General features: G+C 46.6%; 1 protein-coding gene across 1 annotated transcript in view; it reads right to left on the reverse strand.

The window, feature by feature from the left end:
* Positions 1-989: 989 nt before the first annotated feature.
* The window catches only part of LOC124031426 (leucine-rich repeats and immunoglobulin-like domains protein 1), a 49,017-nt gene continuing 22,015 nt past the window's right edge, over positions 990-27,991 (reverse strand). The window contains exons 4-18 of the mRNA XM_046342649.1: positions 25,093-25,230; positions 24,803-24,946; positions 23,134-23,277; positions 22,705-22,848; positions 21,264-21,407; positions 19,264-19,344; positions 15,604-15,675; positions 15,075-15,146; positions 14,780-14,943; positions 13,843-14,181; positions 9,683-9,964; positions 4,064-4,492; positions 3,810-3,941; positions 3,368-3,625; positions 990-2,694 (exon numbers count right to left, since the gene is read on the reverse strand). Coding sequence (XP_046198605.1) covers positions 2,480-2,694; positions 3,368-3,625; positions 3,810-3,941; positions 4,064-4,492; positions 9,683-9,964; positions 13,843-14,181; positions 14,780-14,943; positions 15,075-15,146; positions 15,604-15,675; positions 19,264-19,344; positions 21,264-21,407; positions 22,705-22,848; positions 23,134-23,277; positions 24,803-24,946; positions 25,093-25,230 — 2,758 coding nt within the window. The 3' untranslated portion in view covers positions 990-2,479. The remainder of the gene's footprint in view (positions 2,695-3,367; positions 3,626-3,809; positions 3,942-4,063; positions 4,493-9,682; positions 9,965-13,842; positions 14,182-14,779; positions 14,944-15,074; positions 15,147-15,603; positions 15,676-19,263; positions 19,345-21,263; positions 21,408-22,704; positions 22,849-23,133; positions 23,278-24,802; positions 24,947-25,092; positions 25,231-27,991) is intronic.

Raw genomic sequence — 27,991 nt, forward strand, 5'->3', positions numbered from 1 at the left:
GCCTCTTGGCTGCATCTCTGATCATTCTTCTCCTTGTATGAGCTGAAAGTTTAGAGGGACGGCCAGGTCTTGGTAGATTTACAGTGGTCTGGTACTCCTTCCATTTCAATATTATCGCTTGCACAGTGCTCCTTGGGATGTTTAAAGCTTGGGAAGTCTTTTTGTATCCAAATAAGGGCTTTAAACTTCTTCACAAAAGTATCTCGGACCTGCGTGGTGTGTTCCTTGTTCTTCATGATGCTCTCTGCGCTTTTAACGGACCTCTGAGACTATCACAGTGCAGGTGCATTTATACGGAGACTTGATTACACACAGGTGGATTGTATTTATCATCATTAGTCATTTAGGTCAACATTGGATCATTCAGAGATCCTCACTGAACTTCTGGAGAGAGTTTGCTGCACTAAAAGTAAAGGGGCTGAATAATTTTGCACGCCCAATTTTTCAGTTTTTGATTTGTTAAAAAAGTTTGAAATATCCAATAAATTTCGTTCCGCTTCATGATTGTGTCCCACTTGTTCTTGATTCTTCACAAAAAAATACAGTTTTATATCTTTATGTTTGAAGCCTGAAATGTGGCAAAAGGTCGCAAAGTTCAAGGGGGCCGAATACTTTCGCAAGGCACTGTACCTCATCTCATCCACACATACAATTATCTTTAAGGTCCCTCAGTCAAGCAGTGAATTTCAAACACAGATTGAACCACAAAGAACAGGGAAGTTTTCCAATGCCTCATAAAGAAGGGCACCCATTTGTAGGTTGGTAGAAATATCCTATGGTTAAGTTATTAATTACACGTGGGATGGCGTATCAGGCATCGTTCTTAACTCAGTTGATGGAGAGGAAGGAAACCCCTCTGGGATTTCACCGGGAGGACAATGGCGACTTTAAAACAGAGTTTAATGGCTGTGATAGGAGAAAACTGAGGATGGATCAACAACATTGTACTTACTCCACAATACTAACCTAACTGACAGAGTGAAAAGGAACCCTGTAAAGAATATTTAATATTCCAAAACATGCATCCTGTTTTCAGTAATACTGCAAGGAATGTGGCAAACCAATTCACTTTTTTGTCCTGAATACAAAGTGTTATGTTTGGGGCAAATCCAATACAACACATTACTGAGCACCACTCTCCATATTTTCAAGCATAGTGGTGGCTGCATCATGTTATGGGTATGCTTTTAATTGTTAAGGACTGGGGAGTTTTTCAGGATTAAAAAAAAATGGAATAGAGCTAGGCGCAGGCAAAATTTGAGAGGAAAACCTGGTTCTGTCTGATTTACACCAAACACTGGGAGATGAATTTACCATTCAGCAGGATAATAACTTAAAACAAAAGGTTTTTACCAAGAAGATAGTCAATGTTCCTGAGTGGCCGAGTTACAGTTTGAAAGTAATTTTCCATAAATCTGCAAACATTTCTAAAAACATGTTTTCACTTTGTCATGGGGTAATTGTGTGTAGATGGGTGAAAATCAATTTTGAATTCAGGCTGTTATAGCAACAAAATGTGGAATAAGTCAAGGGGTATGAATACTTTCTGAAGGCACTGTAGTTAGTACCACGACAGGTGGAAGAGACTTGACATTCCATGGCTATGTCAGAAATGAGTCGCATTTCCTGACTAGGATTTCTTACGTTCCTATTGGGTTACATGTACCGAGTCTGTTTCCAGAGGTCCTTTATGATGAGTACAAAAGTGCTTAAACATCAAAAACCTAGATTAATATCCCAAACACTTCCTTGTCATAGGTGTTACCATATCACGTACCAAAATAAATACAAATTAAAGCTTCCTTCATAAAATACCAGTAAATATGAGTTATGGTTTAAGGCCATGATGGCAGCATTTGCGTTTGTCAAACAACATTCAAGTGCAATAAAGTGTTCCATGGTATGACAAAGAGTGTACGATAGCTCTCACAAATCTCTGCCATACTACGAGTCCCGTTTGTGGTTTCTTTGATCATGCAATAAGGCACCGCAGTTGAAGCTGGTAAGTAGAGGCTTTTGAAAGAGAGAAAAAAATACCATCACTCCGTTCTTTGTCATGCACAGAATAAATTCAAATACTCTTTGTAAAAGTTATATAATATATATGAAAACTCTTATGTACAGTTAATTGTCCAATGGTATATATATATCTCTTTCGCTCTCTTTCACACATTACTGTAAAACATTCCCTACATTTGCATGCTTCAAATGCAAGTCACATTTGGAGCTAGGATTGGTTGATACCTCCCAGGGGAAGGTTTTAAGTATGTACAGCTGATACGCTCAAATGGGACGCCACCCACACAAGCTCTGCCTTCAAACCTCTGGATGCCACCCCCCTCCCAGCTCCCACCCTGTTAGTCCAAACAGGGGAGGGGATCAGATCTTGGCCTCTCTGTTTGAGGTAGCAGTTCCCAGTGCAAAGAACAAGTCCACTCAGGGCTAGTAAGTCTATGAGTGTCAGGGTGGGGAGGGCCTGCTAGTCGCTGGCGCTCCTGAGGGGGGTGCTGTCACTCTGGGAGGCTCTGGGAGTGTGTCCGTTGGACAGTAGAGTCTGTCTGAGCTCTGGCTCACGTTCCGTGTCCAGTGTGTCTTGGCGTCTTACGGGGGCGAGTTTCACCGGCTTGTGGAAGGCCTCCTCCTGGGATGGGGAGCACACTAGAGTTGTGTGTCCCGTCCTGTTCACTGAGGAACCTGGGAGAGAACAGAGAGAGAGAACAGAGAGAGAGAAGAGAACGCCACGTCAGCCAGTCATTGCACATACACTTATCAAGACATCTATCTGTACAGAGCTCAAGGCTATGGGTTATGAAATGCATCCATATTGCTACGTTTACATGATGAAGCGTAGATCGACATTCCAACCACCAAAATCCTCCCAGATGGTTCCTTGCCAAAAGGTACAGGATCCCAGGACAAGACCCATCTTGCTCCTCTGTGAGTGTGGCAGCGATGGGAACTCATTTTTACTTAAGGTGGGAGGTATCCTAACCAACTACAGTAGAATACACTCTCAAATATAGGCCGCAGACTATCCATCATGTTCCCTTCATGGGGATTCATCATGGCAGGGTCATCTACACAACTACGGGCTCCAACCACAGGTTCTCCAGCATTCCCCATCCTGTCCTCAACAGTGTGGAATAGGAAGCTCGCTCTGGGATCCTGAGTGGCGCAGCGGTCTAAAACACGTTGTTTCGAATCCAGGATGTATCACAACCGGCCGTGATTGGAAGTCCCATAAGGCAGCACAGAATTGGCCCAGCGTCGTCTGGGTTTGGCCGATGTAGGCCGTTATTCTAAATAAGAATTTGTTCTTAACAGACTTGCCTAGATGGTTAAATAAAAATACATGTTAAAAAAATACCTTTTCTGTTGTGGTGGTTTCTCTGTGATGTAAATTCAGGTGGCGAGGAATCCCTTCTGACTCCGTTGGGGGTCCCGTTGGAGAGCGGTCCCGTATCCACCCCTAGGGGTACAGGTACACTGTAGTCCATGTGGTGGGGGTGTTGTTGGTACTCCAGGCCTACAGGTCCCAGCCCCTGGGTGAGATAGTCGAAGTCTGTCTTGGAGTAGCTGTTACCGTTCTCCATACACTCTGTACACACTACAGCCCCATTGTAACCTACACCAGCAAATACAGAAAACAGCATTATTAAGGCGCTTACACTTTCCCACAATTCCATGAATTTAGAGTAGACGTAAAGCAAACATTCCCTGATGTTAGATGAAAAATGACTGAGCAGTCCAGCAGTTCAGTCATGGAGGAGAATTGGAGGTTCATATGGGAACCAAGCTGAAGACTTTACCTGTGTTGTCTATGTGTCCGTTGAGCGGAGGTCCGATGCTAGCCTCCACGCGGATACACACGTCCTGGCGCTCCGAGAGGGTCCCCTGGGAGGACAGGTAGCTGGGGACGTCCGGGGGCACAATTGTCTCATCTGGGAGGGGAGAAGAGGGGACAGATAACATTAGCACCAGCACAAACTACAGTCAACAACAGAAAATGGATGGTGAACAACCATTTCCTGTGATAACTATAACTATATGAGAGCCCTCTCACCGGTGTTGGTTACGCTGCACTCGTCGCTCTTCTTGCGCGTCTGGTAGATGATGCACACCCACACCAGCGAGGTCACCACGATGCTGGTCACCACAGCGATGACGATGATGCCCATAGTGACGGTGCTGGGGCCGGACGGGGCGACGCAGCCGGTCTGGCGGACACTCAGCTGGCTGTGGCCGCGCTCTGTGCCCAGCGTGTTAGACATTACGCACGTGTACCTGCCAGCATCCTCTAGGGCGGCGCTGCCGATCACCAACAGCTGGTTGCCGGGGGTGAAGTGGTGTCGTTCGGAGGAGCGGAGGGGCTCGTCGTTCCTCAGCCAGGTGATTTTGGGTGGGGGGCTGCCCAGGGCCTTACACTGCAGGGCTACAGTCTCCCCCACCACCACACTATGGTCCTCCAGCTCTTGGGCCAGGTGGGGAGTCTCTGTAGACGGGAGGGAAAGGTCAAAGTCTAATAATCCCACTAGCGCAGACAGGTCATTCCCAACTCTACTTATTACTTTAAACAACATTTTGACAACTGGTGATAGTCCATCACATTTTGTTCAAGTTTATGCATTAATGTACACTACTGGAATAGAGCTGAACCCTGTGTTTCCCAGATAACTTCTCAGCAGCGTTAACACTGAACAGTGTGTCTTATAGGAGATTCTTGTGTAGTGACGTCGGGGACAACTGTAGCATTTTAACTAATTAGAAACTTCAGCAAACCACAAGCGTTTTGCAACTCCATAGCATGTCAGTTAACCTTTGGTTAAGGTTAGGAAAAGTGTTAGGGTTAGGGGAAATTTAAACTACGCAAAATATCCTAACCGCTACGTCAATTCTCCTAAATGCTACATTAATTATTTTAACCGCTGCGTTAATTCTCCTAAATGCTACATTATTCTAACCGCTGCGTTAATTCTCACAAATGCTAATGACGCAAAACAAGCAGTTCGGGCTGTCAATGACCGTGAGCATATGGTGTCCATAATTCTAACGAGCGTTTTGTGGAGGCGCGTCCAAAATTGAAAGACAAACGCAAAACTTTTGTCAATCACCTATCAATTATCACATTGGAATCAATTGCGCGAGGTTAAATGTCCTGTTAAAACTAACAACTCAAAATCCACACGGAACCTGGGAATAATGTGTAAATCACTGCTTAGGGGACATTTTGTTGAAAACAGTTAGCTACATTATGCCAATTAGCCTATCAGAAGCTTCTAAATCATTTTCTGGAATTTTCCAAGCTGTTTAAAAGGAACAGTCAATTTAGTGTATGTACACTTCTGACCCCACTGGAATTGTGATACAGTGAAATAATCTGTCTGTAAACAATTGTTGGAAAATGAATTCATGCACAAAGTAGATGTCCTAACCGACTTGTCAAAACTGGTTGAAAAACGAGTTTCAATGACTCCAACCTAAGTGTATGTAAACTACTGACTTTAACTGCACACACACACACACACACACACACACACACACACACACACACACACACACACACACACACACACACACACACACACACACACACACACACACACACACACACACACACACACACACACACACACACACAAATAGTACTGTTGGTCCCATGTTTCATGAGCTGAAATAAATGATCCCAGAAATGTTACATGCACAAACAGCATCTCAATTTGTGCATACATTTGTTTACATCCCTGTTAGTGAACATTTCTCTCATGACAATATAATCCATCCACTTGACAGTTGTGGCATATCAAGAAGCTGATTAAACAGTATAACCATTACACAGGTGCACCTTGTGCCGGGGACAATAAAAGGCCACTCCAAAATGTACAGTGTTTTCACACAACACAATGCCACGGATGTATCAGGTTTTGAAGGAGTGTGCAATTGGCATGCTGACTGCAGGAATGTCCACCAGAGTGGTTGCCAGAGAATTGAATGTTCACTCTACCATAAGCTGCCTCCACCGTCGTTTTAGAGAATTTGGCAGTACGTCCAAACGGCCTTACAGCCGCAGACCACGTGTAACCACGCCAGCCCAGGACCTCCACATCCGGCTTATTCACCTTCAGGATGTTTCAAGACCAGCCACCCACACAGCTGATGAAACTCAGGAGTATTTCTGTCTGTAATAAAATAATTCTGATTGGCTGGGCCTTGCTCCCCAGTGGGTGGGCCTGGCTCCCAAGTAAGTGGGCCTATGCCCTCCCCACCCATGGTGTCGGAGGGGATGGCTCCCGTTTTACGGGCTCCGAACCAACTGTGCTATTTTGTGTGTTTCTTTGCTTTGTTTGTAACTTACATAATGTTGCTGCTACTGACTCTTATGACCGAAAATAGCCTCTGGATATCAGAACAGCAATTACCTCGAACTGGACAAAGATTTTTTATTTAATGAGTCCGACGCGAACCATATACTGTTTGTACCGGGACCAGGTCCAAATCCCAGTCATTCGCGTGAAAAAAGACGCAGGTACAGGGGACGGAGATCAGGGTGCCAAGTGAGAATTTGTCAGCGAGTGGTTAATGCAGCTCTACCATCCTTACTATTGGCCAACGTGCAATAACTGGAGAATAAACTGGATGAGTTTCATTCAAAACGCAGACAAACAAATCTGACCATAACTCTATCCTCCTGATTCCTGCTTACAATCAAAAACTAAAAGCATGAACTACCAGTGACTAGTCCAATACGGAAGTGGTCAGATGTCGCGGATGATACACTACAGGACTGTTTTGCTAGCACAGACTGGAATATGTTCCGGGATTCATCCAATGGCATTGAGGAGTATACCACCTCAGTCAACAATAAGTGCATCGACGACGTCGCCCACAGAGTAACCGTACGTACATATCCCAACCAGAAACCATGGATTACAGGCAACATCCGCATCGAGCTAAAAGCTAGAGCTGCCACTTTCAAGGAGTGTGATGCTTCTAAGAAATCCCGCTATGCCCTCAGACAAACCATCAAAACAGGCAAAGCGTCAATAAAGGATTAAGATGGACTCCTACTACACTGGCTCTGACACTCATCGGATGTGGCAGGGCTTGAAGAATATTACAAAGGGAAACCCAGCCAGGAGCTGTCCAGTGATGCAAGCCTACCAGACAAGCTAAATGCCTGTTATACTCGCGTCGAGGCAAGCAACATTGACGCATGCATGAGAGCACCAGCTGTTCCAGACAACTGTTTGATGTGAACAAGACCTTTAAACAGGTCAACATTCAAAGGCAGTGGGGCCAGACGGATTACCAGGAAGTGTACTCCGGTCATGCGCAGACCAACTAGCAAGTGTCTTCACTGAAATTTCCAACCTCTCCCTGACAGTCTATAATACCTTCCTGTTTCAAGCAGACCACCATAGTCCCTGTGCCTGACAAAGTAAACTGCCGAAATGACTACTGCCCTGTAGCACTCAGGTCTGTAGACATGAAGTGTTTTGAAAGGCTGGTCATGGTCACATCATAATCCCGGAAACCCTAGACCCACTCCAATTTGCATAGCGCCCCAACAGATCCACAATCTCAAATCGCACTCTACACTGCCCTCTCTCCCCTGGACAAAAGGAACACCTATGTGAGAATGCTGTTCATTGACTACAGCTCAGCGTTCAACACCATAGTGCCCACAAAGCTCGTCACTAAGCTAAGGACCCTGGGACTAAACACCTCCCTCTGCAATTGGATCCTGGACTTCCTAACGGGCCAGGTTGTAAGGGTAGCCAACAACACATCTACCACACTGATTCTCAACACCGGGGCCCCTCTGGGGTGTGTGCTTAATCCGCTCCTGTACACCCTGTTCACCCATGACTGCATGGCCAAGCACAACTCCAACACCATCAGTAAGTTTGCTGACGACACAACGGTGGTAGGCCTGATCACCGACAACGATGATACATCCTGTAGGGAGGTCAGAGACCTGGCAGTGTGGTGCCAGGACAACAACCTCTCCCTCAATGTGAGCAAGACAAAGGAGATGATTGTTGACTACAGGAAAAGGAGGTCTGGACACCGCCCCATTCACATCGACCTGGCTGTAGTGGAGCGGGTCGAGAGTTTCAAATTCCTGTCCACATCAACAACAAACATTTGTGAAGAGGACACAACAACACCTTTTTCCCCCCAAGGAGACAGAAAAGATTTGGCATGGGTCCGCAGATCCTCAAAAAGTTCCACAGCTGCACCAATGAGAGCATCCTGACCGGTTGCATCACCGCCTGGTAAAGCAAATGGTCAGATTCCGAGCAGAAGGCACTACAGAGGGTATTGCATAAAGTCCAGCACATCCCTGGGGCCTAGGACCTATATACTAGGCGGTGTCAGAGGAAGGCCCAAAACATTGTCAAAGACTCCAGTCATCCAAGTCATAGACTGTTCTCTCTGCTACCGCATGGCAAGCGATACCGGGGAGCCAAGTCTAGGTCCAAAAGGCTCCTTAACAGCTTCTACCCCCAAGCCATAAAACTGCTGTACATTTTTTTGTTAAATGGCAACGCGGACTACTTGCATTGATCCCCCCCACCACCACCCCTTTACACTGCTGCTACTTGCTGCTTATTATATATGCATAGTCACTTTAATAACACTACCTACATGTATAATTTACCTCAATTAACTTGAGTAACCTGTACCCCTGCACATTGACTCGGTACCGGAACCCCCTGTATATAGCCTCATTAGTTATTTTATTGTGTTACTTTTGATTCTATTTTTTACTTTATTTTGTAAAAAGAATTATTGAACTGCATTGTTGGTTAAGGGATTGTAAGTAAGCGTTGTATTTGGTGCATGTGACAAATAAAATGTTATTTGATGTTGGGTTTATATTTTTGATCAGTACATCTTAATTTACGATGATAGTAATTAAAAATAAAAGATTCCTCACTAGTTTAACCATTTAGAGATTTTTAAAAAAGGCTCCTAAGCACAATTGAACCAGGCTCTCTACAGCGTCCATAGGTCTGTGCAGCAGGCTGAACGTTTGACGCCCCTACTCTTAGACAGAACACTTTCCCTCTTAGCAGGAAACTAAATGATTAAGAGATCTCACTTCCTCCTCTCCCACCCTCCTTCCCCCTCTGTCCCCTCCCCACCTCTTCACACAAGGCCTCAGCTCTGAGCTTTCCTCATACATGACTAAACACTACAAAGCAACTCCTGCGGGCTATTGCTCGCTCATATCCTGTGAGGTGTTCTGCACTACGACAGTACGACATAGTGGTGTAGACCAAGCCCTCACACATCCACAGTACTTGACAATGTGATCTCAACTAGCCTCAGTCCTCACACTTCCAATAGAAGCCCCTCCAGGAGAACTGAGGCTTCCACCCTGAGAGAAGGGTAACAAACACTCCTCTGTGAAGTCCCCCTATCCCACCCTTCCCCATCTGACCCCTACCCTGACCTCTGACTCATCAGAGTAAGGCCACAGCTGCCAGAAGCCATTCATTCTTTGACCAAGGCTGACCAGTTCACAACTGGCTTTAGACCAGTTTACAAGTGTTCATTTTTAGTCGGAAGTATTATCTATATTATGGTCACCTGAACCATGAATCCTCAAACATTGTAAAGGGGTGTGGGCAATTTTGTCAGTAGGTGTAGGGCATGGCCAGCAGTCAAGACCTACCCAGCACGATGAGAGAGGCGTTGGCAGACACAGTGCCCGCTGTGTTCTTGGCGGTGCAGCTGTACACGCCCATGTCCTCCAGCTTGACATCCATGATGAAGAACACGTCATCGTCAGGCATCACGTGCATCCGCCGCTCGCGTGCCGCCGGGAAGTCCGTGCCTCCGTCCTTTTGCCAGGCGATCTCAGGGGTGGGGTGGCCCTCGGCCGCACACTCCAGCTTGGCAGTGGTGCCCGTACGGATGGTGTTGTCTCGAGGGGTCTTCACAAACGTAGGCATGACTGTGTGGGAATGGAGATGAGACACTTGGTTGGCCACAACAGAGAGAAATCTGAGGTCAACACAACAGCTACAAAACAGTCCCTCCCATTTTGCAATGGAGTGTAGAGAAAGTATGGCAGTTAAAAAAAAAAAGGACATTTCCTGCAATTCTACACATTTTGTAATGACTTATGCCATGTTCATATGAAATCTGTGAGATTGACTAACAAAATTAATGAGCACTGAATGTGTGCCCAGTTAAGTGATGACTAGGTCTACTACAAGGTTTAGATAGCTGGACTACCTTACTTAGCAATCCCAACAAATATTAGCTGACATGCGCTAATTGAGTGAATAACAAGCGGAAAACTGCAATACTATATTTTGAAATGGCACCTTGGGTCTACTTCTCAACAGTAAACTGAGAGCATTTTTATTTGTATGTTTGGGGATCGGGGGTGCCCTAGCAGCCTCAGGGCCCTACGCACAGTAGTCTGCGTATAGAGAGAGGCAGCTCTGCGATCATTGCATAGAAGTTAAATTGGGTTGGGGAGATGGCTTGGGAGAGGGTTTCATTTGGGTGGGCAGGTCAGCCAGGAAACCAAACTCCAGACTGACAGCAAACAATCAGTCAGCATCGGTTAGCCTAACTGACAGGGCTTGTAATATATGGGCACTGTCAGCACCACAACAAGCCTAAATCAATTTGTTAGAAATTCCACCCTGAGAAACCTACACAGAGAGATGCAGAAGGACAGAGAGAGTGAGACTTTGTTCAAGCTAAGAATTACCACTAATCTCATTCTGCCCTGTTATGGAGTTTAATTGTGCAAAATATCTACAAAATCAGCACATTACAGAGACGAAATTATCCAAACACACACACAAACAAACCAGGGCTGTCCCAGAAAACAAGAAAAATAGAAACTTGGTCGCCCGAGAGTTGCTGTTCTTTCGACAAAAGGATTGGTCAAAATGTTTAAACTTATTTTTCCATATACAGGGCGTTCAGAAAGTATTCAGACCCCTTGACTTGTTCCACATTTTGTTACGTTACAGACTTATTCTAAAATTGATTAAATGTTTCTCATCAATCTATACACAGTACCCCGTAATGACGAGGCAAAAACAGGTTTAGAATATTTTGCAAATGTATTAAAAAGAAAAACAGAAATACATTATTTACTTAAGCATTCAGATCATTTGCATTATTAATACTGAAACTGAGCTCAGATGCATCCTGTTTCCATTTATCATCCTTGAGATGTGTCTACAACTTGACTAGAATCCACTTGTGGAAAAGTCAATTGATTGGACATGATTTGGAAAGACACACACCTGTCTAGAAGTTCCCACAGTTGACAGTGCATGTCAGAGAAAAACCAAGCCAATTTTCCGTAGAGCTCCAAGACTCTTCCTAGAGCTGGCTGCCTGGCCAAACTGAGCAATCGGGGGAGAAGGACCTTGGTCAGGGAGGTGACCAAAAACCTGATGGTCACTGACAGGATTCCTATGTGGAGATTGGAGAACCTTGCAGAAGGACAACTATCTCTGCAGCACTCCACCAATCAGGCCTTTATGATAGAGTGGCCAGACAGAAGCCACTCCTCAGTAAAGGCAAATGACAGCCCGCTTGGAGTTGCCAAAAGGCACCTAAAGACTCTGACCATGAGAAAAAATATTCTATGGTCTGATGAAACCAAGATTGAAATCTTTAGCCTGAATGCGTCACGTCTGGAGGAAACCCGGCACCATTCCTACGATGAAGCAATGTGGTGGGAGCCTCATGCTGTGGGGATGTTTTTCAGTGGCAGGGACTGGAAGACTAGACAGGATCGAGGGAAATATGAAAGGAGCAAAGTACAGAAAGATCCTTGATGCTCCAGAGCGCTCAGATCTCAGACTTGGGCGAAGGTTCAACAGGACAACGACCCTAAGCACATGGCCAAAACAAAGCAGGAGTGGCTTCGGGACAAGTCTCTGGATATCCTTGAGTGGCCCAGCCAGAGCCCGGACTTGAAGTTGATCAAACATCTCTGGAGAGACCTGAAAATAGCTGCCGTGACGCTTCCCATCCAACCTGACAGAGCTTGAGAGGATCTGCAGAGAAGAAGAAACTCCCCAAATACAGGTGTGCCAAGTTTGTAGCGTCATATCCAGGAAGACATGAGGCTGCAATCGCTGCCAAAGGTGCTTCAAGAAAGTACAGAGTAAAGTCTGAATACTAAATGTGATAGTTTTTTATTTTGAATACATTTGCAAAAAATAAAAAATAAACCAGTTTTTGCATTTTCATTATGGGGTATTTTGTGTGGATTGATGAAGAAAAAGTATTATTATTTTAAGAAATTTTAGATTAAGGCTGTAACGGAAAAGTAAAGTGGTCCGAATACCTTCTGAATACACTGTGTATGGGAGGATGTATAATGCCAGGCATATTTAACAGTCAGGCGATTGATTATGGACCTAATTAAATTGGAGTTTCCTCTCTCCTCAATTTTCTTAGACAATTAGGTTAAGGCAAGGGCTGTTTCCTCTTCTCTGCTGCCTCCGCCACATTGTTCTCAGTCCAATATGATGGTTAACATTGCTATTATGCACATAGTAATACAGGGAAAGGCGCCAATTCTATGGCGGACTGATGAATATGTTTCAGAACCGCGGACAGCGGCCGTATCCAATGTGGGAGAAAGTGCATTTGTTATAGAGTGATATTAGATTTATTAGTGTTGCACCATTATTTTTACATAATATAACCATATACAACTCCAACATCACGTCTTAGAGCAGGAGTGTGCAATTCCAGTCCTCGAGGGCCTGATTGGGGTCACAGTTTTGCCCCAGTTGATTAATCAGCTGTGTTTGATAGGGATGGAGAAAAATGTGACACCAATCAGGCCCTCGAGGACTGGAGTTGCCCACCCCTGTCTTAGAGTGATGGACTGTGACATCCCGTAGCCTCCGCAATGTATTAGTCCACAGAGACAGGAGCGAATTAGACAGGTGTCTTGTGCATCATGCGGCTGCTCATCTAAATAAATCTTAGTCGACCAATAGCCTACCGACCAAGAAATCGACCAGTCAACTAAATGGGGTCAGCCTTAAAACAAACACCCACACATTCACAAATGCAATCTTTGATTTTACACTGCTGCCACTCACGGTTTATTATCTATGCATAGTAACTTTATCCCTACCTACTGTACATGTACATGTACAAATTAACTCAATTAACCTGTACGCCCGCACATTAACTCAGTACCGGTACCCCCTGCATATAGCCTCCACATTGACTCAGTACCGGTACCCCCTGCATACAGCCTCCACATTGACTTAGTACCGGTACCCCCTGCATATAGCCTCCACATTGACTCAGTACCGGTACCCCCTGCATACAGCCTCCACATTGACTCAGTACCGGTACCCCCTGCATACAGCCTCCACATTGACTCAGTACCGGTACCCCCTGCATACAGCCTCCACATTGACTCAGTACCGGTACCCCCTGCATATAGCCTCCACATTGACTCAGTATCGGTACTCCCTGCATACAGCCTCCACATTGACTCAGTATCGGTACTCCCTGCATATAGCCTCCACATTGACTCAGTATCGGTACTCCCTGCATACAGCCTCCACATTGACTCAGTATCGGTACCCCCTGCATATAGCCTCATTATTGTTTTTGTATAGTGTTACTTAAAAAAAAAAACTTTATTTAGTAAAAATGTTCTTAACTCTTTTCTTAAAACGGCATCGTTGGTTTAGGACTCGTAAGTAAGCATTTCACGGTACGGTACCTGTTGTATCCGGCGTATGTGACAAATAAAACTAGATAAAAAATAAATAAACCAGTCATACTGGGAGACCGTTAACCCTTCAGGGCCTGGTAGCGTACCGTTGACAGTAAGGCGGGCCTTGGTGGAGTAGGAGGAGCCAAAGTGGTTGGTGATGATGCACTGGTATCGGCCCTCGTGGGCGAAGGTCACATGACGCAGGTGCAAAATGGTGGTGTACTCCATCACCCCCCCGGCCTCGTGCACCGCCCCGTGGTTAGCGCGCAGGTGGGCGAAGTTCTCCACCTCAGCATGACGTAGCAGCTCCTGGTCTTTGCGCCAGGCAAAGGTCATAGGTGAGCTGCTGCTGCTGGCTGCCGTGCACGTGAGGCGCACGTCACTACCCAGAACCGTCACTGTGGTCTCTGGCTGCAACGTGATCTGGGGCTTAGGCAGGTCATCTACAGGAGAGAGAGAGACGGAGGGAGTGGAGAGACGGAGGGAGTGGAGAGACGGAGGGAGTGGAGAGACGGAGGGAGTGGAGAGACGGAGGGAGTGGAGAGACGGAGGGAGTGGAGAGACGGAGGGAGTGGAGAGACGGAGGGAGTGGGGAGAGACGGAGGGAGTGGAGAGACGGAGGGAGTGGAGAGACGGAGGGAGTGGAGAGACGGAGGGAGTGGAGAGACGGAGGGAGTGGAGAGACGGAGGGAGTGGAGAGACGGAGGGAGTGGAGAGACGGAGGGAAGACAAGAAAATGAGATGAGCATTATTTTTTGTAACCAAATGTTTTATCTCAGTGACAGAAGATATATACACAAAAGTCTAGTTTAAACACAAACACACAAATATAAAGACAAACAAGGATTAGCACATCGCAGCTCAAACAAAGACACACTACATCAAGACATTTAAGGAAAATCACACAAACATAAACAAATACACACATATACTGTAAACACCCTGAGCTGGAATCTAAAACACAATCTGGTCTTAGCTGCTGCCTGCACTATGTCAGACAGAAAGCAACTGTACACCCCCACCCTCCCCCCCACTACTCACCACAGACAAATCTCTCTGGTGGAGCCTGGAAGACACTAGTACCCTTCAGGATTTCGGGGTGGACACAGGTAGCCTCTACGCCAGTCTGTAGCCCCCGGGTCATCAGCCACTCAGGGAACCAGTTGAGCTGACAGTCACACAGGAAACTGTCACTCTGGATGAGCCTGGGAGAGGAGGGACACTGTTAGGGCTAACGACTTCTATTCACTCTCTTTTATAGACTAACTTTGATCTGTACATAATTCACTTATTCCATGACTGCAACTGTAAGGTGTATTCATCATTGCGGACTCACAGGTTCCTGAGGCTCCTCATCTTGCTGAAGGCCTCTGGCTGGATGGAGCGTATGGCGTTCTCTCCCAGGTTCCTGTGGTGACATTAAACAGAGGGCTGCCCGTCAGCACTGACAGAAAGGGGACATTGGTACACACACAGCTGTGTCACGGCAAGCCAGGGATCGACGTGCCTTCATTTAAACAAGGTGTAAAGATTCAGGCATCACAGACCAAGGATACTCAGCTTTTCAATCACTTTTTTCCTAATGGCCAGAGCCTGTTTAAAGTAACGGCCAGAGCCTGTGAAGGGACTTATATAAATTCCATTTATTATACGAAACTGACCATATGCTCAATAACTTTGTTCCCCTGCATCAGGAAAAAAGGCCAAAGTTGAAGCTGCCTCTGTAATGAGAGGGAAGCAGCTGGCCCCACAAACTGCCCGTCTTCTCCTTTTCCAAAGATGCTATTAAATTGCTAGCAGCACTCTCAGGCAGCTACTTTTGGCAGCCGATCTCGGGGTCGCGCAGTGCATTGTGGGATACTCACAGGTGCTCCAGGGCCTCCAGTCCTGAGAAGGCTTTCTTGGCCACTGACTTGATCTTGTTTCCAAACAGAGTTCTGCAATTTCCAAACATGAAGGGCGCCGATAAACGGGAGAGAACAAGGGGGAGAGGGAGGGGGGGAGAAAAAACAGGCACAGAGAGAGAAAGAGAGAGGATGAATGGGGTAAGGGGAGGGAAGGAGAAGAGGGAGAGAAAGGCACAATTAGTGGGGCTGAATCTGATAAGAGCAGAGGATTGAGGTATTGGAAATCCGAACTGTGTGGAGATTAGGAGGGTGAGGGACTCGGCCCTGCTCTGCTTTTCAAAGACCACTTTTATCTTTATTTGAATTTAATAGCGATGACAGGGGGGGGGGCACATGAAAAGCAGGTTGTCTCACTGAGGGACAACACAGCTTGTAGAATAATAAAAGCAGCCTTGTCAAGGCCCGGTTCAAGCAAGGAACACGCAGCATGCCCCCTTCTGGGGGTCTAATCTGGGCCACTCTTCAAAAGACACCCCTCTACCCTCCCTTCCTCTCCTGTGCTTCCGTCCCTCCAGCCTTCCTCTCCTCTCCCCACCTTCCTTCCCAGGAGAAGCGGTTGGACACAGGAGGTTGGTTCGGAGTTCAGACCCCTGCATCAGAACACTTCAATCCAGTCACGCCTCCTCTACTCTCCCCCTCTATATGGACCCACCGACAATCTACACTGTGCAATGTAAATACAAATCATGTTTCAAAAACCATTGGGAGTGCATCTGTTTGGTAGATGAGCTAAGACTCAGATGCGTCTTCTTAAATTCTATCCAAAATTGTCCAAGCTGAACATTCTCAGATTCCTCAGGTGTTCTTTAGGACAGCCAGGGACGCAGGGTCTTGGGGGGCCTCCAGGCAGATGACTGGTCATGGACAGGACCTGTCAACTCCTGACAGAGATGTCACACCTCTGCTCAGCCCTCTACTGACCTCCACATCAGCCAGAGCCCCGTGGTTCTGGACCCTACACAGGGAAATGGGCTGAACAGACCTCAGTACAGAGGAGAACAACACCTCACTGGAAGTCACTGCATTTCCATCAAACTTATATTCTCTTATTTCCAACATCATTTTGCACATATAGCCATTTACATGGCCTTTCCTTTCAATCACATTCTATTCAAGTAATCACATTCTGGAAATAAAAACAATACTAGAATGATATCACCCCAATATACAGTGCCTTGCGAAAGTATTCGGCCCCCTTGAACTTTGCGACCTTTTGCCACATTTCAGGCTTCAAACAAAGATATAAAACTGTATTTTTTGTGAAGAATCAACAACAAGTGGGACACAATCATGAAGTGGAACGACATTTATTGGATATTTCAAACGTATTTATCAAATCAAAAACTGAAAAATTGGGCGTGCAAAATTATTCAGCCCCTTTACTTTCAGTGCAGCAAACTCTCTCCAGAAGTTCAGTGAGGATCTCTGAATGATCCAATGTTGACCTAAATGACTAATGATGATAAATACAATCCACCTGTGTGTAATCAAGTCTCCGTATAAATGCACCTGCACTGTGATAGTCTCAGAGGTCCGTTAAAAGCGCAGAGAGCATCATGAAGAACAAGGAACACACCAGGCAGGTCCGAGATACTGTTGTGAAGAAGTTTAAAGCCGGATTTGGATACAAAAAGATTTCCCAAGCTTTAAACATCCCAAGGAGCACTGTGTAAGCGATAATATTGAAATGGAAGGAGTATCAGACCACTGAAACTTTTTGGCAACAATGCAAAACGTTATGTTTGGCGTAAAAGCATCACAGCTCATCACCCTGAACACACATCCCCACTGTCAAACATGGTGGTGGCAGCATCATGGTTTGGGCCTGCTTTTCTTCAGCAGGGACAGGGAAGATGGTTAAAATTGATGGGAAGATGGATGGAGCCAAATACAGGACCATTCTGGAAGAAAACCTGATGGAGTCTGCAAAAGACCTGAGACTGGGACAGAGATTTGTCTTCCAACAAGACAATGATCCAAAACATAAAGCAAAATCTACAATGGAATGGTTCAAAAATAAACATATCCAGGTGTTAGAATGGCCAAGTCAAAGTCCAGACCTGAATCCAATTGAGAATCTGTGGAAAGAACTGAAAACTGCTGTTCACAAATGCTCTCCATCCAACCTCACTGAGCTCGAGCTGTTTTGCAAGGAGGAATGGGGAAAAATTTCAGTCTCTCGATGTGCAAAACTGATAGAGACATACCCCAAGCGACTTACAGCTGTAATCGCAGCAAAGTATTAACTTAAGGGGGCTGAATAATTTTGCACGCCCAATTTTTCAATTTTGATGTTAAAAAAGTTTGAAATATCCAATAAATGTCGTTCCACTTCATGATTGTGTCCCACTTGTTGTTGATTCTTCACAAAAAATTACAGTTTTATATTTTATGTTTGAAGCCTGAAATGTTGCAAAAGGTCGCAAAGTTCAAGGGGGCCGAATACTTTCGCAAGGCACTATTCCTACATTTAATACATTCATATATTTTACCTCCTAAAACAAAAATGGGAAAATAGTGGTTGTTGTGAGAGCACAATCTAAGAGCACAAGTTCTCCCATGTGGGGATACTCACAATCCGATTTGGGAGGGACATATTGCGTGTGGAGGACACGGATGTCCCTCCCCCCTCTCTCTTTCTCTGTGTTTTCTCCCAAGGTTGGTGAGTGTTGTTTTCCGGTGGGATGGAGGGATTGTGCCAGCGTTGGGCTGCGGAGGGCCGCTCCACTACACCACTGGACAAAAGGGGCGGGGAGAGGGGCCAATGTGGTGTTTGATGTTGATGACCACGCCCGCCCCCCAATTTCACCCTCTCTCAGTCCCTAACAACAGGCAGGCAGGGCCGTGGAGCAGAGAGAGAGGAGCAGGGCTAGAGACGGAAAGACCTGCTGAGGATCGTCCCCTGCAGGCCAATAGAAAAGCCCTTTCAATAGGCTAGCACTCACACAGGGAACAGCCTTGGTTGGACACCAGCTTTTACATAGGATTGTTTAGGCCCCAGTATGTTAGGACTCTTATGTTTATGGTGGTTGAGTTTCTTCATCCTTTAACTAACATTTGACATTGAGTCTAGATGCTGTGATTAAAAGGTTACACGAGAGATCCCAACAAATTGACATAGTTTAGCCAACAAGTGAAGGCAGTTCAACTCCCACCAACAGACAACCTCTGAAGTCGGACACAATAGCAGTTTAGAGTTTGGTAAACCAAGATGAAAACCAGATTCAGGCTTGTTTCAAGTTTCAAGCCAATTGCCGATAGAATGTCAATCTGCAAGCTTCATGAAAAAGCCTAATAAAACTCAGAGCAGCTCTTAAAGTCATCTCTCAGTGTTATACTTCCAAATGACGTGTGGGGCCCGGAGGGTAGTGATAGAATGGAGCTGGTCCTGTCTGAAGCCAGGTCTGTGAGAACTTGATATAGACTATAGGCAGTGGACAGGCCTCAGAAGGGAACTATGGAATTGCAGTAGAAACCCCTTCACTCTGGACTGAAGGAGCTGTCCACAGAGCTGCATACAATCCCCTACCAGTGGCAGGTCAGCCTGCTCAAAGGGACCGATTCTGGGCAGAGGGGAGAGGGGGAAGAGGAGATGAGAGAAGGAGGTGGGATACTCACAGCTTGTTGAGGCTGTCCAGTCCAGAGAAGGCCCCATTGGTGTCCTCTATTGTGCCCGAGATGTCATTATGGTCCAGCTCCCTGTAGAGAGAGAAAAAAGAAGGGATAAGGAAGATAGAGGAGGAGGAGGAGAGCAAAACAGGCCTGCCAGAGCTGAAGCACTGTGTAGCCTTGGCAGAGATGGGGCTGGAAGTCACGGGTTACCCCTCCAGCCCCCCCCCCCCAAACCCTCTGCACCTGGTCTAAAGAGCTAGCCTCTCTCCTGCTCTGCTCTGCCAGCCAAGCACATTCTTTCCTTTGTGAGGAGGGAGGTGAAGGCACAAAACGCAGGCAGAATCATGTATAATTCATGACAGCGTGGAGAGATTGGCGGGCACACATTGCCTTTGGATACAGACAGTCAGCGCCTGAGTGTGGTGGCAGGTATGGCAGTCCCAACACAGACTCAGGGCCTAATGAGTATGAAGAAAGACCTTAGTCATGCCCACGCTGAGCCAGAAAGAGACTCAATAAAACAACAGCTTTCACTTCGAGTCCACCGGGAAGTTTCCAAACACATGTTGAATGCAATTAATTAGCTTTCCTGACACGCTACCTCGAACGGCTGAAGTCATCTGGGCCTAAGGACCCGTTTGAATAATAATTTAAAACAAAAAAAACAACAGCCGAACAAAGACATGAGTCGTCGCTCTATCGCATGCTTTGTTCCCTGTGCCGACTTTCTCTCAAACTCTGAGAATCCTGTGAGTCTGATGGTCACCCACAGCCCCTCCCAACCTCTCCACCCTTCCCTAATCCCCTTCGGTTCCTTTTCCTCCATGGCCGGACTCGGCTGCCAATTTCCTATTCTTTCTGGCTGGCTGAGCGTGAAAGGCCGGTGCCTTCTTAATGCAGGCAGTGGCCGCGGGCCCCTGAGGACTGACCCCCCCCGGCTGAAAGGCTCGACGTTTCTGGGCATTCACACCCACCGCGAACCTCCAGCCCCACGCCTCTACGGCCAGCAGCGCTACCCAATTAAAGCTGCCTCGGCTCCCTTACAGCCAGGGCCCGCGCCTACCCAGCGCTTCACTGATTAGATTAGACCTGCCTCAGAAAGAGAGGGAAGGAGAGTGAAGAAGAAATGGAGTGAGCATAATGGGAAGAGGAAGTAAAAAGAAGACTGCAAAAAAAGGGAGGAAAGGATGGGTGGAAAGGGTACGAACAGGCGAAACAAAGCAACCAAGTAAGAAAGGAAAGAAAGAGACCAAGAAAGAGACCAAGAAAGAAAGGAAGAAAGAAACAGCGTCTGAGAGGGGAGCCAAACAGAGGGCCTCTCACACAGCTGAACCCCTTCCCCCCAGCCCAATGCTCCCTCTGCACCAGCAGAGAAAGGCCTGTATATGCCTTGGCATGTCACCCCACTGTGAGAAAGCAAAGGCCCGACTCTTTTCTCTGATTCTCTGGGAAGATCCCGGGCCAAAAAGACGTTAGTAGAAGGCCTTCGCTTTCAGGAAGCCTCTCTTTCCGCCTGTTCAAAGTCTGTATAGAGGGTGGGGGGGAAAGAAGTCACTCTCCCATACTGCTTTTCACTGCTCCGTTTAAAAAAAGGAAAGAATCTCCAGGGAGACAAATGACAGGGAACACATGTGCATCCAATATCGATGGGAACCAACGGCCAAACAAAGAGGGAAGACGAAAACAGACGCACCAAAATAAAAGTTCTCAGACTAAAACCGTGACAATAGTGACGCATGCACACCTGGTAAACAGATACACATTAATATTACATGGACACAAACTAGATCTGTTTTGAAGCAATGGTCTAAAAACCAAACAGCAGCTAACCTCACTTTCTGAATGGCTCCTGAGGGGCTTAATGAAGCTATATTGAATATTGAATCCACATGAATACATTTGCAGATGCCAATATTGTATTGTTCTTAAATGAGTCACATAAGATAAGTCTACAGTGTGGAACCATAGGTGTGTGTGCTCCGGGAGCAGTCAGGAGGAGGACTTACAGGAGGCGCAGGGCCTTGAGGCCTCTGAAGGCCCCCTCGGTGATGTGGCTGATGGCGTTGTGCCCCAGACGGAGGGTGTGGAGATCCCCCAGCACCGCCAGGCTGCCCTCATCCAGACGACTCAGGTTGTTGTAGGACAGATTCCTGCAGGAGGAGAGGAGTGCGAGATACATACAGTATAAGGCTTGGGCCAGAAGGACAAGTTGGCACAGCACGGTAACCTAACCTACCCGACATCATTATTCTCTACTTTATATAGCTTTATTCAATGTCTTTGTGCCTCTGGCTGTGGCGTCAGCTCAATATCTGTTCATCCACAGCAGTTTCCTATCATGCTTGATAAGGAGTCAGGACACAAACCATTTAAAATGCATGTACATTTCCGGTTGGACAAATGGACACTTCTCAAGGCATCTTTTCCCAGAGTTATGGTCTTGTCTAAGTAGGTACACGTCGTGTCAGTGGTGATAAATATGTCTTGTTTATCAGGGAGCGTGTTTAAATGGTCTGTTGTGTGAGTGGCTGGGCTTCGCCTCTCTGAGGGGGGCCAGGGTGGTCAGTCATGTGTGGTCAGTCTCTGTGATGCCCCGTCAGGCAGGCTGCAGTCTCATCCGGAATGTAATAACCTGTAGGTCATAAAGACGGCTTCTCTGCTTCACCAGAGGGCTAACCGAGCCACTATCCTCCGGTATCCTTCTGATATCACAGTCATCATGGCCCCGCTAATAAAATCATATAACCCCGGTCTCGCACTGAGTGCAGTGAGTCGGCAACACAGATACACAGAGCAATCTGTCTCTCTCACACACACAGTGACACAGTGCGCAGACACACAGGAGCCTGACAGACAGCCTTATGGTACAGTTAGCGACGCCTGATCAGAGCGGAGCTCTACAGTAGTACAGTGGTTAAAGTATGTCAACTAACCACAGGTTGCCGTAGTAATAATATCTCCTTCATTAGACAGGGATATCCCCCTGCAATTACCCTGTATCCATACCAACAGAGGGTTGCGCGCTCTTCACCAACCTGACTGAGAGATGGGAACACAGAGAGGGCTTAAGTACTGTCAATCCTACCGCTTATTATGGGATAAACAGGCTTATCATGTGGTATTGAACGCTAAGCAACTCATGTAGCTCTGGTGAAGGTAAACGGAGGGGCGCGACGGGGAACAGATTCAGGTATAGGTTGTGGCAAGGGAACAACGAGATGAGACGGGAGGATGATGGTTGTGGGTAAGACCTTGTGGTCCGGAGCTGAAGGCCAGGGGATGAATAGTGTAGTTTGTTTCTCAGTGGCTGGGGATGAGGTAGGGCTGGTTGCTATAGTTACAAGGGTTGGGAGGTTTTTGCTGCTTTGGTTTTAGGTGTTGGGAGGTTTTTAGTGCTCTGGTTAACCTGGGTTTGGAGGTTTCTGACATGCCACTCAGAATACTCACAGTTCCCGTAGCCTTTGGCAGAACCTCCAACCATCTGGGTTGATGTGGGAGATGGAATTGTTGCTGAGGAAGAGCTGCAGCAAAGAGGACAGGCCGTACAGGGAGCCACTGTTCACTTCCCTCAGGCTGTTGTAGTCCAGGTGACTGCAGGGGAGGAGTTGGTCACATAAACAGGTTCAGACTAGGCATTAGGGGTAATGTAGTTTGGTATCAAACAAGAGTAAGGACATTACAGGTTGTCCAATCACATTTTTATAGTTCAGCTCATAAGAAGAGCATAGAGTTGCTTGTGAAACAACTGTTAAGAGTGGAAACTCCTATGAGTGGAGTAGGAGAAAGTGGTCCTACAAGTTCTTGAGTGCAACTGATCTGAATTAGTCCTCAAGGCTAGGCAGGGAGTTAGGAGCCGTATGTTTGTATGTTACTTACAGCACTTTCATCTTGGCCAGGCCCCAGAAGGCTCCGTCGGTGAGCTTGCTGATGTTGTTCCTCTGCAGCTTGAGGACCTCCAGACTGGCCAGGCCCTGGAAGGTCAGCCCCTCCACCTGCCTCACGCGGTTCCTGTTCAGCTCACTGGAGGACGGGACAACACAGCAAGGAGTTAGAGAGAGAGATGCAATGATGAGCAGAGAAACGAGAGAGAGAGAGAGAGAGAGAAAAATATGGATCTGCGGGTAGGTCACAAAACCCTGAAGTAACACTAACATCATTCGGCCCCACAAAAACATAAGTGGCATTCCACGGGTGGTATCTATTCCACCTGTGGCCAGCGATGTGTACCCCTGACAGCTGAGGTGAGGGTTTACAGACTAGGGTCACGTTCTGACCTGGGCACCCCAACAAATCATCCCAAACCTTCATTAACCATGCTAGGGTTAACTATAGGAGCACCGAAGTCATCACCGACTTGTAGGGCAGGGAATCTGCATTCACTTCTCAAACTAAAATAGGACTACTTCTGTTGAGAATGGACTGTAAACAGTTAACCTCTCAATGTACTTAGAGTAATCTCACTGGGACACGCAAAGGGGAAAATACAAATGACCCTGCGAGATAAAAAGCCTTTTGCCTTCTGTAATCAAAAGAGTTCTGCGATAGCTTTGTACCAGTGGATCTGTGCCCCTGGCGTGTGAGCTTTAACATCACAGCCCAGGAGCACAGCTGAACAATAAACATCCACACAGCGTCTTTGTGTGTCCTCCATGTTGCCACAAGCATTCTCAGATACAGTGTCACCGGGAACACCTGTTGGAACAATACCCCCCAGGTAAAACTGGGAGGGCTGTGGAGAGAAGGAAGCCATGTCTACAATGGAGGAGACTCCCGTTACATGTGTCTTTTCTCCCCAGAGTGGGAGTGCTGAGTCAGCCCCGGCCCCATGCTGCAGGATGGGTCAGCCCTAGCCCCATGCTGCAGGATGGGTCAGCCCTAGCCCCATGCTGCAGGATGGGTCATCCCTAGCCCCATGCTGCAGGATGGGTCATCCCTAGCCCCATGCTGCAGGATGGGTCATCCCTAGCCCCATGCTGCAGGATGGGTCATCCCTAGCCCCATGCTGCAGGATGGGTCATCCCTAGCCCCATGCTGCAGGATGGGTCAGCCCTAGCCCCATGCTGCAGGATGGGTCAGCCCTAGCCCCATGCTGCAGGATGGGTCAGCCCTAGCCCCATGCTGCAGGATGGGTCAGCCCTAGCCCCATGCTGTAGGGGAGGGGAAGACAATGACAGAGAGCAGGGCTCTGAGAGAGGAGAGAGCTAGACTACCATGGGCACAGGACAGTGGACAAAAATCTGCCATGGTATCAGTCTGATGTTACCAATGCTGCTACACTGGAGGGGAGAGGTTCACACTCTCCTCAACAAATGGGACTGTGTCAAACGAGTTAGCCTCCATAGATTTTTCCAACTTTCCAATGTTCTTTTCCCTCCAATGTCTGTGTGGGGACTATACACTCTCTCTTTAACAACTGGCCCAGGGTCCATTTGGTTGTTTCTCATGGTGGTTGAGGATAGGCTAGAAGGCGAATAGGGAGAGTTTACAAACATGTTTTTCAGTGAGTCGAGAGGTGTCTGTGGGGGTGGTATGGCACAGTACTCACAGTTGGGTGAGCTTGGGCAGCTGGAAGCCTTTGACAGGGACCTGAGAGATGCGGTTCCGGCTCAGTCTCAGAACCTGCAGGGTGGAGGAGAGCTGGTCCAGAGCACCGGCCTCCAGGAACTGTATTTTGTTGTTGCTTAGGTACCTGGAAGACAAAATAGCAAATTGTGAGGGATCCTCAAATGGACAAAAATTAGACCTATCCTGATAACTTTGGCACAGCATTTCTTATTTCCTACAGGAGAAATGTGGAGAGAAGGTTTGACATGAGAGCTAAGAGGATGATCTTACAGGTCTTTGATCTGGAGACCTGCAGGGAAACCTTGAACTCTGATTTCAGTGATGTCATTGTTGCTCAGGTCCAGGGTTTCCACGGAGATCAGGTCTCTCATCCGCCTCCCATCGATGGTGCGGATCTTATTGTGGTGTCTGGAAGAAAACAACAAAACTATACTGAACAAATATATAAACGTAACAATTCCAACGATTTTATGGAATTACAGTTCATAAGGAAATCAGTCAATTGAAATAAATAAATTAGGCCCTAACCTATGCATTTGACATGACGGAACAGGGGCATAGCCACTGGGGAGCCAGGCCCAGCCAATCATAATGTTTTCCCCCCACATATGGGTTTTATTACAAACCAAAATACTCCTTAGACACCCCCCCCCCACAGATGATCCTGTGGGTGAAGAAGCTGGATGTGGAGGTCCTGGGCTGGCGTGGTTACACACGGTCTGCTGTTGTGAGGCTGGTTGGACGTACTGCCAAATTCTCTAAAACAACGTTGGGAGGCAGCATATGGTAGTGAAATTAAGCTTTTGCCAGAGAATTGAATGTTGTTTGGACATTCCTGCAGTCAGCACGCCAATTGCACGTTCCCTCATAACTTCAGACAGCTGTGGCATTGTGTTGTGTGACAAAACTGCAAAATTTAGGGTGGCCTTTTATTGTCCCTACACAGGGTGCACCTGTGTAATGATCATGCTGTTTAATCAGCATCTTGATATGCCACACCTGTCAGGTGGAGGGATTATCTTGGCAAAGGAGAAATGCTCACTAACATTGATGTAAACAAATTTGTGCACAACATTTTAAATAAATACGCTTTTTGTGCATATGGAACATGTCTGCGATCTGTCATTTCAGCTCACGAAACCAACACTTTACATGTTGCGTTTATATTTTTGTTGGGTATATCTTCAGGGGATAAAATGTGTTCGGAACCTGAGGAGAGGAACACCAGGAGTAGAACAACAAAGCTTCTAGTCTTAACAACCAACTTCAGATGTTTGTTATAGAAGCAGTAGTAAAGCACACACAAACGCTCCTCTTCTCCAAACCCACTCAGGAACAGAGCACACAGAGTATCCCTGCTCCTCTCTAAACTCTCCCAAGGGCCCCTGCGGACTGACACCAACAGCCAAGTCATGGAACACTCTGGATTGATGAGCCAATTATTCTCTCAGAGCACTTGGATAAAAGACAAGTTGAGTGAAGTTTTAGCCACTTAAAAATGTATTTAACCTTTATTTAACTAGGCAATACAGTTAAGAACTCATTTTTATTGAGTTTGATGAGCCATAGAGGTTAACATTCACTGATACTGATGCTTGGGCTCAAGTAAAGGTAACCAACAGACACCAACCCAACCCTGAGCAACAGACACCAACCCAACCCTGAGCAACAGACACCAACCCAACCCTGAGCAACAGACACCAACCCAACCCTGAGCAACAGACACCAACCCAACCCTGAGCAACAGACACCAACCCAACCCTGAGCAACAGACACCAACCCAACCCTGAGCAACAGACACCAACCCAACCCTGAGCAACAGACACCAACCCAACCCTGAGCAATAGACACCAACCCAACCCTGAGCAACAGACACCAACCCAACCCTGAGAAACACATGGTCTTACTACAACAAACACAGATCCAAGCAAAGCTTCATCAGAGAAGGTATTTTTTGTGACTATGATGTTCATGGCTTGTTTATTGGTGTTAAATGTAACCGACTACTTCCAAATCAAATGGAGGAAGACTTGGCTATACGAAAGGACTTACATTTTAAGCACTGTCTAACTCTGTCCCTCCTGACAGTCCAGTTAATCCTGCAGTAGGAGGCCTGAGAAAGAGTTTTTAAAAAGCTCGTTTGTATTTTGGCCTACTCTATGCTCTGCAGGAATGGTCGGTCACAGTCTCTCTCCACATCTGTGGTTTATTTTGGTGTTGGCTGGAAGGAATGGGAAAAATCCACCTCTGAGCTACAGCCTGCAGACAGACAGATGGACAGGGACAGAGCTGGACAGGAATCCCAGTCACTTCCCCCTGTGTACCTATGCCCAGTACTGGCACAGGGGCAAATAACAAAGACACACACATGTGCATACAGACCTCCCCCGCGCCACACACACACACACACACACACACACACTAACAGAAGGATATACACACAGTCAGTACACAAAAGACAAAACTCCCACACAGATGTGTATAGACCTACGCACACAAACACGTGAACAGACAGATACAAAACAAAGACAAATCCACACGGACACAGATAGAAAACAGATAGACTTCTTTTAGGTTGTCCAAATGGTTGACTCTTCCTCAGCTTGCCATTGCAGGCGGAGCCACTGAAGGCCAGTGCTACCCGAGCAGGGATGAAAGCCTGTGCTCAATGACACACATACCACATTAAGGCGGGGCGATATGGCCAAAATGTCATTTCACAATATTTTACGTATTTTAGGCAGTACGACTGTATTTTCTCTTTTTTGAATAATAAAAGTGGTGCATGACCCCTTGGGTGGAAACATATACATGAGGTGTTTTGAAATGGAACTTTGTCCATTCTGTTTTATACTGTTCAATAAAACGGCAACCAAAAGTTGGAATATAATGGGCACTTTGAATACCGTGTTGTTTGACATGACAACGAATGAAAAAGCCAGAGGGGTTATTGTGACAGGGTAGGAACCAAAGTGTTGGTCAGTGTTTTCCAATGGACCCTAATTAGTTGCTACATTAAATACCTTCTCTTACTTGATATAGCTTTGATGTGGCTAAAATATGCGCTCTTTCCCTATTCCTCTCTGATTTAGACTATATCTACCGTTGCACAAACAACATGCTAATTTCGGCCTACACCAGCACTGGTATCAGGCTGTGTTAGCTAGCT

This window comes from Oncorhynchus gorbuscha, linkage group LG03, assembly GCF_021184085.1.
Source record: "Oncorhynchus gorbuscha isolate QuinsamMale2020 ecotype Even-year linkage group LG03, OgorEven_v1.0, whole genome shotgun sequence".
In the NCBI taxonomy this organism is placed as follows: Eukaryota; Metazoa; Chordata; class Actinopteri; order Salmoniformes; family Salmonidae; genus Oncorhynchus; species Oncorhynchus gorbuscha.